Genomic DNA, 17987 nt, shown 5'->3' on the forward strand with positions numbered 1-17987 from the left:
CACAGTGTTCACAAGCCTAGGAGGTAGGTGTTATCATAGTACCCATTTTAAAGATGAAGAAACTGAGGGTGGTAGCTAGAGAATTAGGAAGTGGGAGAAGCAAGCACTTGAGTCTGGGTATGGCAGACTTCCCACGCATGGCCTCTCCCTATGCCAGTGACCCTGAAGGTGCTGGGATGGGAATCCAGCCCTCAACGTGGTCTGCTCTCTTGCTCTCTTTCCAGGCTCAAAGGGAAAATCCACGAGACCAACCTAACCTATGAAGACTTCCCAACCTCCAAGTACACAGGCCCCCTGCAATACACCATCTGGAAGTCCCTGTTCCAAGACATCCACCCAGGTAAACCCCTTCCTGCCACTCACCAGAGGGCCCAGGAAGAGGCAAGGATCATCACAGGTCAGAGCTAGAGGGGCCATTGCCCAGTCCAACCCCCTGCTCTACACACAGCATGGAGGCAGGGAAGAGGGATGGGAAGGGTGCCTTAATAAGCACCTACTATGTTCCGAGGCCTGTGCTGGCACCTGTGGTAACCCAACCCAGGGAATCTTTATAATGAAACAACTCCAGGAGGTTGGTTCTACTAGTGTGCCCATTCTCTAGATGAAGAGACTGAGGCTCTGGGCTGTTCACTCATTCACTCTATGAGTACAGAAGAGATCAAGCACCTACCTCACACCAGGCACTGTTCTAGGTACTGAAGATAAAGCAGTGAATGAAACAGGCAAAACTCCCTACCCTCGTGCATCTCAGTTATATCCTAGGGTGTGAGAGAGAAAGAAAACAAAATTATATAAGTAAAATACATAGTTTATTAGATAGTGATAAAAGATAAGGAAGGGGGCTAACAGATGTTGAAGTAGGATAAAACGTTTAGTAGTGGATTCAGTCAGAAGACCTCCCGGAGAAGGAGGGAGTAAAGACCTGAAGGAAGATGGAGAAGAGTGAGCCATGTGGATACCCTAGGAAGGGTGCTCCCGGCAGTGGGAATAGCAAGTGCAAAGGCTCTGAGGCAGGAGCAGCTGGGCATGTTCAGGGAAGAGTAAGGAGACCAGTGGAGGCTGGAGTGGAATGAGTGAGCAAGGAGAGTGGAGGTGGCAGTAGCCAGACCATGAGGGCCTGTGGGCCCAGGTGAAAACCTTCAATTTTGTGCTGAGTGAGATGGGAGCCATTGGAGGGTTTGGGACAGTAACATGAGTTACTAGGAGAGTTTTTAAGTGTTTAAAGTATTCCTCTGGCTGCTGAGTTGAGATTAGACTGCAAGGAGTAAAGGGTAGGGGTCAGGAGCCTACTGCAGTAATCCAGGTGAGAGGCAATGCTGGTCTGAAGCAGGGTGATAACAGTGTACACGGTGAGACGTGATTGGATTTAGGATCCATACTGAACAGAAAGCCAACAGGATTTTCTAATGCGTTGGATCTCAGATGTGAGAAAGAGAAAAAAAAAAAAAAAAAAGGGAAGACTACAATGATTTTGGCTGGGGTAACCGGGAAGACGGAGTTGTAAGCATGTGAGATTCGTGATGCCAAGTAGATGTCTCAGTGCAGATGTGGAGAAGGCAGTGGAAATGACCCGTATGCAGTTCAGGAGGAGGGTCTGGGCCAGTGGTGTCCACATGTGGACGGAACCGAATGAGCAAGAAGGAGATCACCTAGGAGGTGAGTTGAGGGTAGAGAGAAAAGAGAGAGGACCATGCTAACAATTGGAGCCCTGGGGCCCTCCTAGAAGTCAAGGACAGGAAGGGGACCCAGTCAAGGAAACCGAGAAGGAACAGCCAGAGAATAGGAGGGAGACCTGGTCCATCCTGGAAGCCAAGTGGAGAAAGTGTCTCGAGAAGGGGAGTGGCTGGTGGTGGCCAGGCTGCAACACCAAGTGTGGAAGGATCAGCACTGACTGTTCTCTTGGTCTTGATGGCCTTGACAGGAGCCGCTCTGGTGGAGCGATGGAGGCAAATCCTGATTGGAGGCCATCCAAGAGAGAATGGGAGAGGAAGTGGAGACAGTGCTTTCAAAGAGTTTTATTTATGGGAAGGAGAGAGAGTGTGGCGGGAGCTGTTTGTTTAAGATAGAAGAAATGATAGCATGTTTGGGGGGAAGGGGGGCTTCCCTGGTGGCTCAGCTGGTAAATAATCCACCTGCAAAGCAGCAGACCCTGGTTCGATTCCTAGGTTGGGAAGATCCCCTGGAGGAGGGCATGGCAACCCATTCCAGTATTCTTGCCTGGAGAATCCCCATGGACAGAGGAGCCTGGCAGGCTACAGTCCATGGGGTCGAAAAGAGTCGGACATGACTGAGCAACTCAGCACAGCACATGGGGGAAGTGGGGCACAGAAAAGATGTGATAGAAAAAGGTAGAATTGAGGATGAGTGAGAGAGAGTTGCTGGAGTGCTGTCGGGTGTGGGGTCCACCCCAGCCTCTGCTGGGAGCCCAGAGGAGGTAGAATACACGGGCACCGAAGCAGAGGGGCAGGTGGTGGGAGCTCGTGGGAATTCTGTTCTGATAGCTAGCTTTGCCTTTCCTAGTAAGGTAGGAAGCAAGGTCCTCTGCTGGGATGAAAATGGGAGGTTGGCTGAGAGGGGAGAAAGTCTGAAATGGATTTCTAGTAGAGTCAGTAGACCCTGGGACTCTGAGATCAACACCTTCCCAACATTACACAACCCACCAGGGCATCAGAGTCTAACCTACTGCCAGCAGGGGACCTTCTGTGTTGAGTCAGGCACAATGTCCAATAGAGAGGAGACGAGGATGTAGAGGGGACTAGTCCCTAAGAGATAGACACTATTATTATTTTTTAGATGAGGAAACTAAGGCACAGAATTGTTAGGAACTGATCATGGTAATAACCTGGTCAATGGTAAAACTAGGATTTGTGATCCATCAGACCCAAAGGGTGTGCCCTTCCCTACTAAGCCTACCAGGCATTCTCTGGCCTCATACCACCAACCCAGGAAGGCTGCTGGGGAGGCTGAGGCTCAGAGAGGCTCACCAATTTTCCCAGGTCACACAGCAGTCAGAGCTCTTTGCACCTGTCTGGATTCATTCTTTCAATCTACAAACATTGACAGTCCTTTGAGGCACGTTCAGGAGAGACAGATGGGACAACAGACCCTGAGAGTCCATGGGAAAAGGGCCATGATGAGGGACTTGCACTGAGCCATGGGAGCCCAAGAGGCAACAGGAAGCTCTGGGTGGGTCAGGGCCGCAGCCAGGGGAACACTGAGCAGATGGTGTTTGCACTGAGCACTGAAAACTGAAGGCTTTCCCACTCGGGGAGGAGGCGGCCTAGAGGTGTCCCCAGACAATCCCTGGCATTGAGAGCGATATACGCAAAGAAGCATCCCAGGATGCTCACGATTGGCCTCCAGGTACAGATGGAGAGGGACTGAGGATGATCACTGAGGGTGCGAGTGCTGGACAGGGATGGGGCTCCCCTCTAGGTGACTGAAGGCCGCCTCTGATGCATCATGACCAATTTCACAAAGATGAAGGAATACCTCCTAGTACCCTTTAGTCTGGATCTGTGCCCTCATTGACAAAGGGGGCAGTAGTTGGGGGAAGGGCCCATTTTCCAGCTGACTGTGTCAGGCTCTGAACTATCCTCCTGGGGTGGGGGTGGGGGTGTCTCTGTGTGCTCCCAGCCTTGAAGGGACCTTCACAGTGGGACTCAGCAGGGTGAGGGCCACACATGAGTGAAGCGGCATAATTCAAAGAAGCAAGAAGCCCGGCCAAGGGTCCTGACCCCTCCCCTGACCCAGGGAAGCCCCTCAGGCAGATGGTCTCAGGAGCTGATTTATCTCAGCTACCACCTGCCCCACCCCCATCACAGCTCAGCAAGGCAATCCAGACAGTTAAACCTTATATATCAAGGCAACCCACTCCAGTGTTATTGCCTGGAGAATCCCAGGGATGGAGAAGCCTGGTGGGCTGCCGTCTATGGGGTCGCACAGAGTCGGACACGACTGATGTGACTTAGCAGCAGCAACAGCAGCAGCAGCAGCCGCCTCTCTTTCTCCCTCTACATCACACCCAGACACACTGAGCCATCTTCAGGTCTTACATGAGCCATATTCCCTCTCCTGCACACTTTTCTCACTTTTGCACAAGCAGTTCCCTTAACCTAAAACCCTTGACACAAACCTCAGACTTTGAGAACTAACTCCTACTCTCTTTCACATCGTAGTTTATAAAAACCTCCTCTGAAATGCCTTCCTGGATTTCTCCAAGTAGCCCTGGGCTTTCCTGGTCTTGCTGTCTTATTAATGTCTGCATGGCTGTCTTTCTCACTAAACTGTGAGCTCTGAGAGGTCAGGGGCTGAGTCTGATTCATCACTCTACACCCCCAGCAGCTAGCGCAGTAAATGTTTGTGGATGATTGAATAAAAAAATGAATGAGTCCTGGTCTCAGTTCTGTTACTGTAATAGCCTGGTATTAAGTAGGTGCTCAGTGATTATTTGTTAAATGAAGGAACTTGCTGCACATCCTTGGACAAGCCCCTTCCTCCCTCCAAGCCTCCGTTTCCTCCTCTATTATAGGGATACTGGTGTTCCCTTCTTGACTCCCGCACAAGAGAGCAAACGGATGTGGGAATTTGCTGATTGCCCCAGGGCAGGCTTTCTCAGCCTCAGAACTATTGACATTTGGGGCTGGATAATTCCTTGTCTTGGGAGCTGTCCTGTCCATGGTAGGACGTTTAACAGCATCCCTGGTCTCTACCCAGCTAGATGCTACACACACATACACACCCAGATGTGACAACCAAATAGATCTCATTCATTGTCCAATGTCCCCTATGAGGCGGATCCACCCCAGTTAAGAATGACTTCCCCTGAGAAAGCAGCCTGTAGGAGAGGGGCTGAGGGAGCCCCAGTGTGCGCTCTGAACATCCTGCCAAGGATAGCAGCCCTGGGGCTTCAGAGAACAGTGGCCTGGTTAGCCGGGCCTCTTCCTTTGTCTGTAGGGCCTGTGAAGTCACTCTGGCTCTTCTGCCAAAACCAAGGCCCTTTCTGTCTAGATGGGAGGGGCAGGCGCCCCCAGGGACCTAGCCCTGGATTCTAGCAGCTTCCTGCCTACCCGCCTTCCAGTTCAGGCTTCCTACTGGGTCACCAGAGAATTTTATCTATCACCTGTTACTCCCCTGCTCTGGAACCTTGACTCTCCACCTCCCACCCACAACCCGGCCCCACCCCTCAGCTGACACTGGAAACCCTCTTGCAACTGCCTGTCCTGACTGCCCCATCTCCCGGGCACCAACTTCCTCCCCACCCAGGACAAGTGGCCATTGTCCAGAGGACACCAGACACTGCTTCCTTTGCTCCTGCCACCTCCCTCTCTGGGCTGCTCTCTCCTCCCCCTGCTTATCTGAATCCAATCATTTTGGGTTCCAACATATTCACTGTCAAGCTGTGTGACCCAGGGCAGATCTCCACCCTGTCTAAGCTTGTTTCCTCATCTGTGAAACAGATGGTGGAAGGTATGATTTATGGCCAGGGTAGGTAGGAGAATTAAATAAGATTATTTATTTGTGATAATAATCCTGGAACTTAGTAAATGCATGATACCTATTTCTTATGATTACCATGAATCATCAGATGTTTCCTCAGTCTTGCTGAACAGGCTTTCTGGGGCCTAAATGAAGGAACATGAGTGAAAAGACCTTAGCTTGAGTTCCGGTTCCACATCCACCCCAAGTGGCAAATTAAGCAAGCCACTTAATTCAGAGAAATCTCCTTGGAACCTCAGTTTCCTCTTCTGAAAAATGGGTACAGTAATTTGTGCTGCTGGGGCTGCTGTGTTGGTCTCATGAGCTAGAGGATGTGAAAGTGGTTTTTCTTTAATGCCCCACTGGGTGCAGCTGAGGGCCTGAGTAGGCAGGAGGAATCAGACTTTTTAAAGGCCTGACCAGAGAAAACAACTGATGGTGTTTCTTGCTCTGTCAGGCCTCAAAGCTGTCCTTGAGAACAAGGAGGCACAAATGACTTGCTGCCCAGTCTTTGGAGCTGCTGGACTTTGGAGTTTCTCTGTTGCTTGGGTTGCTGCAGTATGTGATTGATGGTGGCCAGGAGACAGATCCTGGGCCCCCTGCAGTCCATGCTCCTTCCTGAATGCCTTTTGACCTTGAGGTCTCAGTTCAGTTCAGTCCCTCAGTCTTTGCAACCCCATGGACTGCAGCATGCCAGGCTTCCCTATCCATCACCAACTCCCAGAGCTTGCTCAAACTCTGTCCATCAAGTCAGTGATGCCAACCAACCATCTCGTCCTCTGTCATCCCCTTCTCCTCCTGCCTTCAATCTTTCCCAGCATCAGGGTCTTTTCCAATGAGTCAGTTCTTCGGATCAGGTAGCCAAAGTATTGGAGTTTCAGCTTCAGCATCAGTCCTTCCAATGAATATTCAGGACTGATTTCCTTTAGGATGGACTGGTTTGATCTCCTTGCAGTCCAAGGGACTCTCAAGAGTCTTCTCCAACACCACAGTTCAAAAGCATCAATTCTTCAGCACTCAGCTTTCTTTATAGTCCAACTCTCACATCCATACATGACTACTGGAAAAACCATAGCTTTGACTAGATGGATCTTTGTCGGCAAAGTAATGTCTCTGCTTTTTAATATGCTGTCTAGGCTAGTCATAGCTTTTCTTCCAAGGAGCAAGCATCTTTTAATTTCATGGCTGCAGTCACCATCTGCAGTGATCTTGGAGCCAAAAAAAAAAAAGTCTGACACTGTTTCCACTGTTTCCCCATCTATTTCCCATGAAGTGATGGGACCAGATGCCATGATCTTCATTTTCTGAATGTTGAGTTTTAAGCCAACTTTTTCACTCTCTTCTTTCACTTTTATCAGAAGGCTCTTTAGTTCTTCTTCGCTTTCTGCCATAAGGGTGGTGTCATCTGCATATATGAGGTTATTGATATTTCTGCTGGCAGTCTTGATTCCAGCTTGTGCTTCATCCAACCCAGCGTTTCTCATGATGTCCTCTGCATATAAGTTAAATAAGCAGGGTGACAATATACAGTCTTGATGAACTCCTTACCCAATTAGGAACCCATCTCTGGTTTCTTGTCCAGTTCTAACTGTTGCTTCTTGACCTGCATACAGATTTCTCAGGAGGCAGATAAAGTGGTCTGGTATTCCCGTCTCTTGAAGAATTTTCCACAGTTTGTTGAGATCCACACAGTCAAAGGCTTTGGTATAGTCAATAAAGCAGAAGTAGATGTTCTTCTGGCACTCTTGCTTTTTCGATGATCCAGCGGATGTTGGCAATTTGATCTCTGGTTCCTCTGCCTTTTCTAAATGAAGCTTGAACATCTGGAAGTTCTTGGTTCATGTACTGTTGAAGTCTGGCTCGCATAATTTTGAGCATTACTTTGCTAGTGTGTGAGACGAGTGCAATTGTGTGGTAGTTTGAACATTCTTTAGCATTGCCTTTCTTTGGGATTAGAATGAAACCTGACCTTTTCCAGTCCTGTGGCCACTGTTGAGTTTTCCAAATTTGCTGGCACATTGAGTGTAGCACTTTAATACCATCATCTTTTAGAATTTGAAACAGCTCAACTGGAATTCCATCACCTCCATTAGCTTTGTTCATAGTGATACTTCCTAAGGCCCACTTGACTTTGCACTCCAGGATGTCTGGCTCTAGGGCAGTGATTACTGTGGTTATCTAGGTCAAGGAAGATCTTTTTTGCACAGTTCTGTGTATTCTTGCCACTTCTTCTTAATACCTTCTGCTTCTGCTAGGTCCATACAGTTTCTGCCCTTTAGTATGCCCATCTTTGCATGAAATATTCCCTTGGTATCTCTAATTTCCTTGAAGAGATCTCTAGTCTTTCCCATCCTATTGTTTTCCTCTATTTCTTTGCATTGATCACTTAGGAAGGCTTTCTTATCTCTCCTTGCTGTTCTTTAGAACTCTGCATTGAGATGGGTATATCCTTCCTTTTCTCCTTTGCTTTTCATGTCTCTTCTTTTCTCAGCTATTTGTAAGGCCTTGTCAGACAACCACTTTGCCTGTTTGCATTTCTTTGTCTTGGAGATGGTCTTGATCACTGCCTCCTGTACAGTGTCACAAACCTCGTCCATAGTTCTTCAGGCACTCTATCTATCAGATCTAATCCCTTGAATCTATTTGTCACTTCCACTGTATAATCATAAGGGATCTGATTTAGGTCATACCTGAATGATGTAGTGGTTTTCCCTACTTTCTTCAATTTAAGTCTGAATTTTGCAGTAAGAAGTTCATGATCTGAGCCACAGTCAGTTCCCGGTCTTATTTTTGCTGCCTGTATAGAGCTCCTCCATCTTCGGCTGCAAATATAATCAGTCTGATTTTGGTATTGATCATCTCTGATATCCATGTGTAAAGTCTTCTCTTGTGTTGTTGGAAGAGTGTGTTTGCTATGACTATTGCATTCTCTTGGCAAAACTCTGTTAGCCTTTGCCCTGGTTCATTTTGTACTCCATGGCCAAACTTGCCTATTACTCCAGGTATCTCTTGACTTCCTACTTTTGCATTCCAGTCCCCTATAATGCAAAGGACATTTTTGGGGGTGTTAGTTCTAGAAGGTCTTGTAGGTCCTCATAGAACCATTCAGTTTCAGCTTCTTCAGCATTAGTGGTTGGGGCATAGACTGGGATTACTGTGATATTGAATGGTTTGCCTTGGAAACGAACAGAGATCATTCTCTCATTTTTGAGATTGCACCCAAGTACTGCATTTCTGACTCTTTTTGTTGACTATGAGGGCTACTCCTTTCTTCTAAAGGATTCTTGCCCAAAGTAGTAGGTATAATGGTCATCTGAATCAAATTTGCCCGTTCCAGTCCATTTTAGTTCACTGATTTCTAGGAAGTCAATGTTCACTCTTGCTGTCTCCTGTTTGACCACTTCCAATCTACCTTGATTCATGGATCTAACATTCCAGATTCCTAGGCAATGTTGTTCTTTACAGCATCGGACTTTACTTCCATCTCCAGTCACATCCACAACTTGGCATTGTTTTCACTTTGACTCCACCTCTTTATTCTCTCTGGAGTTATTCCTCCTCTCTTATCCAGTAGCCTATTGGGCACCTACTGACCTGGGGAGTTCATCTTTCAGAGTCCTATCTTTTTGCCTTTTCATACTGTTCATGGGGTTCTCAAGGCAAGAATACTGAAGTGGTTTGCCATTCCCTTCCCCAGTGGACCACGTTTTGTCAGAACTCTCCACCACAACCCATCCATCTTGGGTGGCCCTACACATCATGGCTCATAGTTTCATTGAGTTGGACAAGGCTGTGGTCCATGTGATCGGTTAGGTTACTTTTCAGAGATGCTTAAATGGATGGAGAACACACCTGGAGACCAGATGGGCTGCCTCGGCTGCTTCTTTCTGTTTGTGTAAAACAGTGTCCCGGGACCTAGAAAAGAGCTCTGACCTTTAAAATGTTGAACCCCAGGGGACAGGATTTGTTCATTCTCAGGAGTCTGGCACCTCTCCTGAAAATAAAGGATGGGTAGAAGGTTTGCCAGTACCCATATGGGGACTGACTTCTCAGAGTTCAGTTTGGTTCAGTCCCTCAGTTGTGCCCAACTCTTTGCGACCCCATGGACTGCAGCACGGCAGGCCTCCCTGTCCATCACCAACTCCCAGAGTTCACGCAAACTCATGTCCATTGAGTCTGTGATGCCATCCAACCATCTCATCCTCTGTCATCCCTTTCTCCTCCTGCCCTCAATCTTTCCCAGCATCAGGGTCTTTTCAAATGAGTCAGATCTTTGCATCAGGTCCCAAAGTTTTGAAGTTTCAGCTTCAACATCAGTCCTTCCAATGAACACTCAGGACTGATCTCCTTTAGGATGGACTGGTTGGATCTCTTTGCAGTCCAAGGGACTCTCAAGAGCCTTCTCCAACACCACAGTTCAAAAACACAGTTCTGTCCGGAAGTACAGAAGGGAGGACTGAAGACAGGACCTCTTTTTATGAGGAGGTGGACCTCAGGGTGCACCCTTTTACGGTGCAAGAGCCTCTGAAGAATCAGGTCACACCCTCTGCCTAATAAGGATGCCAGGCCCTTCCCCTAGCCTCGCCCTGTGGGCTGTTGGACCCTGCCCACTGTGGATCAGGTCCCGCCCCCAACCCGCTTCTACTGCCGGAAATGACCAATGAACAGCAGACCCCTCCCCTAGGCCCACCCAATGAGTGGCAAGTCCTGTCCCTTGCAGGTCCGCCCCCAGGAGTTAGCACTCAGTTCAGTACGGATTTTCTCCATCCTACAGCTCATCCCTGCCAGTCCAATCTCAGAACCACTGAAAACCCACTTGGCTGCCTCCTAGAGTGCCCTCCGTACTCACCAGTGGCACTGGAAGCGCCCACATTTCCTTACTTCGACGTAAGAGTATGGAGCTGAGCCCTCCAGCGCGCTAGTCTCTCGCCCCCTCCCCAGCCCCATCCTTCTCCAAGCCTGGGTTCTGCCTATCGCTGGTCTCCTCAGATCATCCTGGCACCTCCGATATAAGGCCCAGTTTCCCCCGAGGCACTCAAGATAGCTGCCCACACCTTGGCATTGTGCCCATCTCCTGTCTCTCTTGCCCCTCTGCCACGAACACCTGAGTATGACCCACATTCCACAGCCAGGAGTGGCCCCATGTGTATCTGATTAGATTTTTCCTCTCTCCCGAGCTCCCCCATACACATACCTCCAACACCCCCTCCGCCTCCTACCTCTTGACCCCGCGGTGGGAACGCCCACATTCCACGTGGCGGGAGCCTTCTGGTCTGACAGGCTGCGCTGTGACCAGAGGACAGGGTGAAACGTTCCTCTGCTGACTCGGTGTCCTCCTTCTCATGGCTCCTCTCGTCTGTGTCTCTGGATAGAGAATTATGTTTCCTTTGACCTCTCTATTCACAGGGCTAATTGTTTCCATACAGCCCTCTGGCTTCTAAGAATAGGAAAGAAGGGTGTAAAACTCAAGACTAAATTTATTCCTGACAGAGCTCAGGAAAGGAGCTTGCTCTAAGTCAATGGTCAGCTTTGTTAGTCGACTGAGAACAGGAGCACCTTTCGGGGACTGGCTGTCACTCCCTGTTAGAGATGATGACCATCACTGAGGCATTTTATTTCTCTACATACACACAGCCAGGAGAGGTGGCTGAATTTGGAAGTGATGCTCAAGCCGAGCATCATCATGGCCCTTCTCCGCCAGATAACGAAAGCACCAGAGAGTCAGATGGAGGAGTCCCTCCTTTGCTCCAAGGAACTAGTGACAGAATTCCTTCTTCTTTTCTCCCCTCTGTCTTGCTCTGCCATGGAAATGCTCCAGGCTAACAGGAGCCAATTCTCAACTCCTTCTTCTGGCTAGGCATCAGCTCCTTCAGGGAGGCAAGAGTAAACAGAATCTTTGACAAGAGTTCATGAGACTTTGAGAGCCAAGCCTGCAAAATCAATATGGCCACCTCAGAGCTGAGTCTCCCAGCCTGCCCAAAGACCAACACAAGCAGGGTCCGTTTAATATGGTGAGCCTTTCTGGAAACCTTCCCCATGCCAGGCCATGGGGAAGATTGTATATGTCAGTATGTAGATGCTGGGCACGGGGCACGCCAGGGAGAACCTAGCTGGGAGAGTACGTGGTCCTTGCCCTCCTGGTGTACGTGATAAGTTGTGGGCACAGAAGACTATCCCAGGTGTCAGGAGAGACGCACAAACAACGCTGAGAAATTTCAGAGGAAGCAACCAGGAAGGCTTCCCTGAGGATGAGCGCTGGGATTGAGCCTCATGGGGATGATTACAACAAGTAGAGGTGAGGTGGAGGAGGGGAAAGTCTGGGTGAAGGCTTGGGCCTAACTGGAATGGGAGGTGGTGAGTGAGAGGCAGGCAGGAAGAGAAGGCTTGGGCGGGATTGCACCTGGCCTTGATTAGTCCTGGCTCTGCCAGTGTTTGTCTGTGACCTGAGACTAGTCAAGTCTCCTCTCTTGGTCTCAGTTTCCCCATCTGTCAAATGGGAGAATTGGCCTAGAATCAGTGGTTTTCAACTTTTTCAGACCCATCATATACTTTTCATAACAAGTAAGTTGTAATGACTCAAAATTAGTATGACCTTCTCACAATGTCAAGTATATATGCACCCATATATATGTATATATTCTATGATACATATAAAGGAAAAAATAGAAGGAAAGGGTTATAATAAAATACTGTATATGTCAATATGTAGAAGCTCACTCACAACCACCCTAGAAAACATAATGAATGAGTCGGGTGCTCACACCATAGGTAAAACACCATTCTGCCTCAGATGCAGTCTGAAATAGGTAGGTTATCTTGGTCAATGGTGTTCTTAGAGATGTACTTTCCAAAAAAAAGTGAACAATTCTTAGTGAAGTTCCAGACAAAACAAATTCAGTGTTCCCCCAGTTTATGGGGTAGTTGCCTTTCAAAATACTCAGTATGTATTAAAACTGTACAAATATTATTTCATATTTATGTGTAAAATTGAGTTAAACTGTAGTTCTGGGTCATTGTAAAGATTTTTTTCATGAATATCTGGGGGAGCATCTGAAACTTATTGGTGGGGGGTATGGGACCACCCTGCACATTTCATTCAGGGAATTTAGCATCCTGGATCCTACCTACGGAGACAACTCAAACACCCCCACAAGTTTCCAGATTACCCCAAAGAGTGATTATCCAGCACCTGAAGAATCTTAAAGCTTCCTCTCAGCTCTGAAATCATCCAATCCTGGACCTCATTCAGGTTTACTCAGCAAATTTTTGCAGAGTGCCCACTGTGAGCTTTGCCCCCGAGGAAATCATCAGTGAACAAGCCGCCATAGCTCTTGTCCTCCACAACCGAGTTTCGACCTGTCACCGTCCCGTTTTACAGAGGAAGAAGCTGAGGCCCAGAGAGGGCAGGCCTGTATTCAGCATCACACAGCCTCCTGGGGGCCAGCCAGAACCTGGCCTCAGGGAGGCACCATAGAGTGGGTCCACAGCCTCCTCTCCGCTCATCTTCTCTTCCTCCCCCATCCCCGCAGTGCCAGCCGCCCTGACCCTGGACCCGGGCACCGCCCACCAGCGCCTGATTCTGTCCGACGACTGCACCATCGTGGCCTATGGCAACCTGCACCCACAGCCGCTGCAGGACTCGCCCAAGCGCTTCGACGTGGAGGTGTCAGTGCTGGGTTCGGAGGCCTTCAGTAGCGGCGTCCACTACTGGGAGGTGGTGGTGGCGGAGAAGACCCAGTGGGTGATCGGGCTGGCGCACGAGGCCGCGAGCCGCAAGGGCAGCATCCAGATCCAGCCCAGCCGCGGCTTCTACTGCATCGTCATGCACGACGGCAACCAGTACAGCGCCTGCACGGAGCCCTGGACGCGGCTCAACGTCCGCGACAAGCTCGACAAGGTGGGCGTCTTCCTGGACTACGACCAAGGCCTGCTCATCTTCTATAACGCCGACGACATGTCTTGGCTCTACACCTTCCGCGAGAAGTTTCCGGGCAAGCTGTGCTCCTACTTCAGCCCGGGTCAGAGCCACGCCAATGGCAAGAACGTGCAGCCTCTGCGGATCAACACCGTCCGCATCTAGTGCAGTGGAGGGCGACCGTGGGCGCCTGGGCTTGGCCACCAGCAAGAGCCTTGCCCCCATAGACGGGAGGCCTGGACTCCACCCCAGCGGGGCCACCCCTGAGATCTCAGGCCTGTTGTTTACTCTTCAGCCTCATTTCCCCATCTGTGAAATGGAGGGTGTGCTCTGTGACCCGGAAAATCTCTTCCAGCACTGATGTTCTGTAGCTCTGACCCTGATGGGGATGCAGCTGTGGTCCAAGAACTAGACCTGGTTTCGCCTCACGGCAGCCCCTGCCTAACCCCTCATCCTCCTCTCTGGCAGGTGACTGCATCCCTGTCTCCTTCCCGCCCACATGCCCTGACCTCAGGATGTGTCAGAGTGTTGCCAGCAGTTGGCAACTGCAGAGAGAACCCTCTTATGCTCCCAGGCCTGAGACTTGCCCCTGACCAAGCGAGTGATGGGCTGTTTTGTCTTTGATCATAGCCCACGGTGGTCACAGGTGGTAGCTAGCCCCAAAGTCGCCTGAGAACCACCCTCTCCTTCCACCCCTGTACCAAGAGTTTTATAGTTCCTGATTTTCCCATTTATCTGTGGGTAAAAGTGATATTGGGCTTCCCTGGTGGCTCAGTGGTAAGGAATCCACCTGCAATGCAGGAGATGTGGGTTTGATCCCTGGGTCGAGAAGATTCCCCTGGAGAAGGAAATGGCAACCCACTCCAGTATTCTTGCCTGGAGAATCCTATGGACAGAGGAGCCTTGTGGGCTACAGTCGCAAAAGAGTCGGACACGACTTAGTGACTAAACAGCAACAGCAACAATAAAAATGACGCTGTGGCCTGTGGAAGGCACCCAGGAGTTGAGCCCATGTGTTACAGCCAGTAAGCCCACAGGTCTTAAGGCAACAGGATGGCACACCCCAAGGCTCATGTAGGACAAGCATCACTGGATGGTGGAGGTCCCCAGCAGCTCTGAACAAAGGTCCAACCAGGCCTCTTGACTTGGTAAGGGTGTAGCAAGGCTGGGGAGAGCAGTTGTTTAGGCCCTGAGCACTGGGGTGGGCTGTCGGTTAGGCCCCCCTATCAATCTTGGCATCTGTCTCAGTTGGGATACTATTGCAGAAAACATGAGCTGCTTTAGCTTTTTTTAATTAGACAAGGATTTATTACCACGTCCCTAGTGGCTTTGCAAAATCACTGCAAGGGCTAGAGGAGCCGACTCTGCTGAATTTCCAGGAACAGCTCCCAGCCGCCAAATTCATCACATCTGCTATGACCAGGAACGCTGCTCCCATCGGCAGGCAGCCACTGCATCAGAAGCCGCTGGCTGCAGAACTGTGCAGTCTCTGCTACTGTCCATGCCAGTAAATGATGTCCTGAGGCCTGCCTCCCTCCAGACAATTTGGTTTCCAGATCCAAATCTCTACAAGGGATTCTGTTTGGGGAAACATAAATCAGATCCAGAACCTTGGCTGCAAGGGAGTCTGGGAAATGTACTTTTCTTCTTTCCAGCTTCATCCATACAAAAAGGCACAATAGAAGAAAGTGAGAATGGGTGTTGAACAAGCTCACTTTAAGTTTTTGCCATTGAAATCCACCTCTAGGCCTTGGGTTTGAGGCAGCAGAGCCTCTAGGTGTCCTTCTCCAAGGCTGTGTCCCTGTCCAGGACAGGCGCCCCTAGAGTGAGCCTGCAGAACCAAGCTGAAAGCCTCCCACCCTAAGCTTTCCTTTCCAGTTCTGGGGCCTAGATTCTGAACTTGGGGTCTTTGGTCATACCCATCTCAAAGGAGCCAGACTAGCTGAACCTGGGGGGGCTCCCACCTCACAACTGCTGCCCATGGGGACCTCCCTTGGGCAGGAGGAATCCTCAGTCTCACCCCACCCATTCAGCTACCAGAATCTGGGCCACCCCCAGCAGTATTTTTATCTTAAATGTTACCCATTTTGTGAGTTATGATGAATTTGTATTAAATTAAAGTTACAGGCTGTGAGTGGTCAGTGCCATTCATTTTGACATGCACAGAGGCCCACCCATCCTGGCCCAGGCAGCATACATAAATCAACATGGCTAATCCACAAAGCAACCCAGCTGAGTAGCACCATACCCATTTTACAGAGGGAGAAAATGAGGTTCACAGAGAGGACATGACTTGCCTACAGTCCCATGTCCCACACTAAGCGAGTTTAGAATTGAGCCCAAGGCACTCTCATCACAATTTACCAGTCAGGGAAGACTGTCAGTCTTGGCCTGGAGGAGGGCATGGTGGTAGCCTTGGAAGCAGAGAGGAGCTCATGAGACAGTGGCAAGAGACTGGGCCCTAGAACCCCACAGACCTAGGCTTAAATCCAGGCTCGGTCGCTGTGTGCCTCTAGAAAAGTGAATTAACTTCTCTGGACCTCAGTTTTCTCACATGGAAAATGGGGATAATCACACCAATCTCACATGATGTGTTATAAGCTGCCAAGTGCAGTGCATTTAGGGAGGACCTGCCTGTCACCCAGCTGCCTCCCAGAGTCAGTGCCTAGAACTGGGTGGGTTTTCTCAACCTCTGGGCTGGCTCTGCTCCTAAGGAGTCTGTCTTCTTTCTTGTGCCTTGTGAGGGGGTGTGGGACCACCCAGGCCAGGCAGTTCCCCAGGTTCTCCATGTCAGAGGAGGTCCATCCCACCTCCGCCAGGAGTCATGGCCTTGCATGTGGGCACGCAGGTGTGTACGCTAAGGAGAAAGGCCACTGGGCCCCCCTGGAGTTGTGCAGTGCAGAGAAGCAGCCTTGGAAGCAGGATTCCTGGGCCTAGTCTTGTTTCTGTGCTGACTTGTTTTGTACCCTGAGGGTCCCTTCCTCCATTGCCTCACCTACAGAATGAGGGAGGTTAGACCGGGTGCTCTCTAAGGCGCCAGGTGGATCTTCACCTATACCTGGAGGCGGGGAGGAAAGAGAGAGGGAACTACCCAAGTCACTACTTGTTCGCGGTTCTTAGACATGAATGAGGAGGAGGAGGGGCTGTTGGCAAGGGCAGAGGGAAAGGTGTCTGAATGGCTGATAGCGCCCCAGTTTACAGAGAAGCTGTAGGGAGTGAGCCTGGGACCAGAGAACCCCATCACCCCCTCGTCCCATGCTCTCAGATCCCTGTGACTCCTCCCAAGCCCACTCCTCTATTTTGCTCAGGGCATCTGTCCCCTGGAAGAGGAGTAACCTGTCCACAGGCCTTCCTTCCCCTCCCCTGACTCAGGTTCAGCACCTGGTCCCAGAAAGGCTGCTTGCTGCCCTATCTTCACCCCTGGTTTCCAAGTGTCTTGGAGTGTAGGGATCTAATTTTAACACCCAGCTGGGGACTCTGGGAAATCAGGGGACCTCCAGGTAGGAAGTGTCCAGAGACTTCCTGAATGAAAGAATCTGTGGTTGCCAGTATAACACCAGGAACCCCACGCTTAATACAGGTAAGTGAAGAGGGGAGACAAAGGCAGTCCAGCCTTGGTTTGGAAGCCCGGATCAGCAAGGATCTTCCCCAGGGCAGGAAAGAATTGATAGAATAACAAAAACCCCATTCACAACCATGTTCATGGTCAGCAAGCAAAGCAGTGGGACTTTTTGCACCTTATCTAACATCGAAATAAGCCCATGAAGTCAGTATCATTATCTCAGTATCTGAGCAGGGAAACACTACTTCCCAGGGGACCCACAGACAGTACTCAGTAACGCTGAAAATCAGACTCAGGCCTGTCCAAGGCTAAAGCCCAGCTCTTCACTGGCCTCCCAGGAAATGCTTCTCAACTTTGAGAACAGCTTCAGTGACAGGCAGCAGCCACCAGAAGTGTGATGCCCCTGGGATTCAAGGCGGGAACTTAACCCAGACTCCACACCATTGAATTATGCAACTGTGAGTTAAGTTTCACCTATAGACTCCACCTCATGTACCTCACAGATCAAAGGTGGACTCGTGAAGGCACTATGTGACCCGGAGTGGGTCTCTCTCCCTTTCTGAACCTCTGTTTCCCCATTTCTATCAAGGAGGTTCAGATTCTAGCTAACTGATTGCCAAGGCAGTGGTTCTGATGGCCCAGGATCCTGTAAGTCTTATGTTGGTCCCAGGGCTTGGCCCGCTCAGCACCTAACAAGGCCATTAGCTCTGGGTCTTTCTCTCTGGGGTGGCAGCAGGAATAGAAAACAACAGAGATAAGGCCTCCTAGCAGCACAGGCTCAGCTCAGGGGCTCAGGGGATGGGCCTCCTCTCCTGCCAGAGAGGCCATCCCAGGAGGCTGACTGCTCACACCTGGGCAGCATCCCTGGCTTCATCCCCTCCTGTCTCAGTCTTAGCTCTATTCACTCTCCCCAGATGCTCCACCCAAATGTAAGTTGCAAAGGACCCTGTCACAGGCTTAAATGCAGATGGAAAGGAGTGGGATGAGGTTGGGGGAGGGGCAGTGTGCTGACCGAGGTGCTGAATCTTCATT

The 17987-nt window shown here is 50.0% G+C and overlaps 1 protein-coding gene across 1 annotated transcript in view; it reads left to right on the forward strand.

Annotated features, from left to right (window-relative positions):
* TRIM62 (tripartite motif containing 62) overlaps nt 1-15444 on the forward strand; it is a 37708-nt gene extending 22264 nt beyond the window's left edge. Inside the window, exons 5-6 of the mRNA XM_052635635.1 lie at nt 225-340; nt 13008-15444. Coding sequence (XP_052491595.1) covers nt 225-340; nt 13008-13558 — 667 coding nt within the window. The 3' untranslated portion in view covers nt 13559-15444. The remainder of the gene's footprint in view (nt 1-224; nt 341-13007) is intronic.
* The last annotated feature ends 2543 nt before the right edge of the window (nt 15445-17987 follow it).

Source organism: Budorcas taxicolor, chromosome 2 (genome assembly GCF_023091745.1).
Source record: "Budorcas taxicolor isolate Tak-1 chromosome 2, Takin1.1, whole genome shotgun sequence".
Classification (NCBI taxonomy): Eukaryota; Metazoa; Chordata; class Mammalia; order Artiodactyla; family Bovidae; genus Budorcas; species Budorcas taxicolor.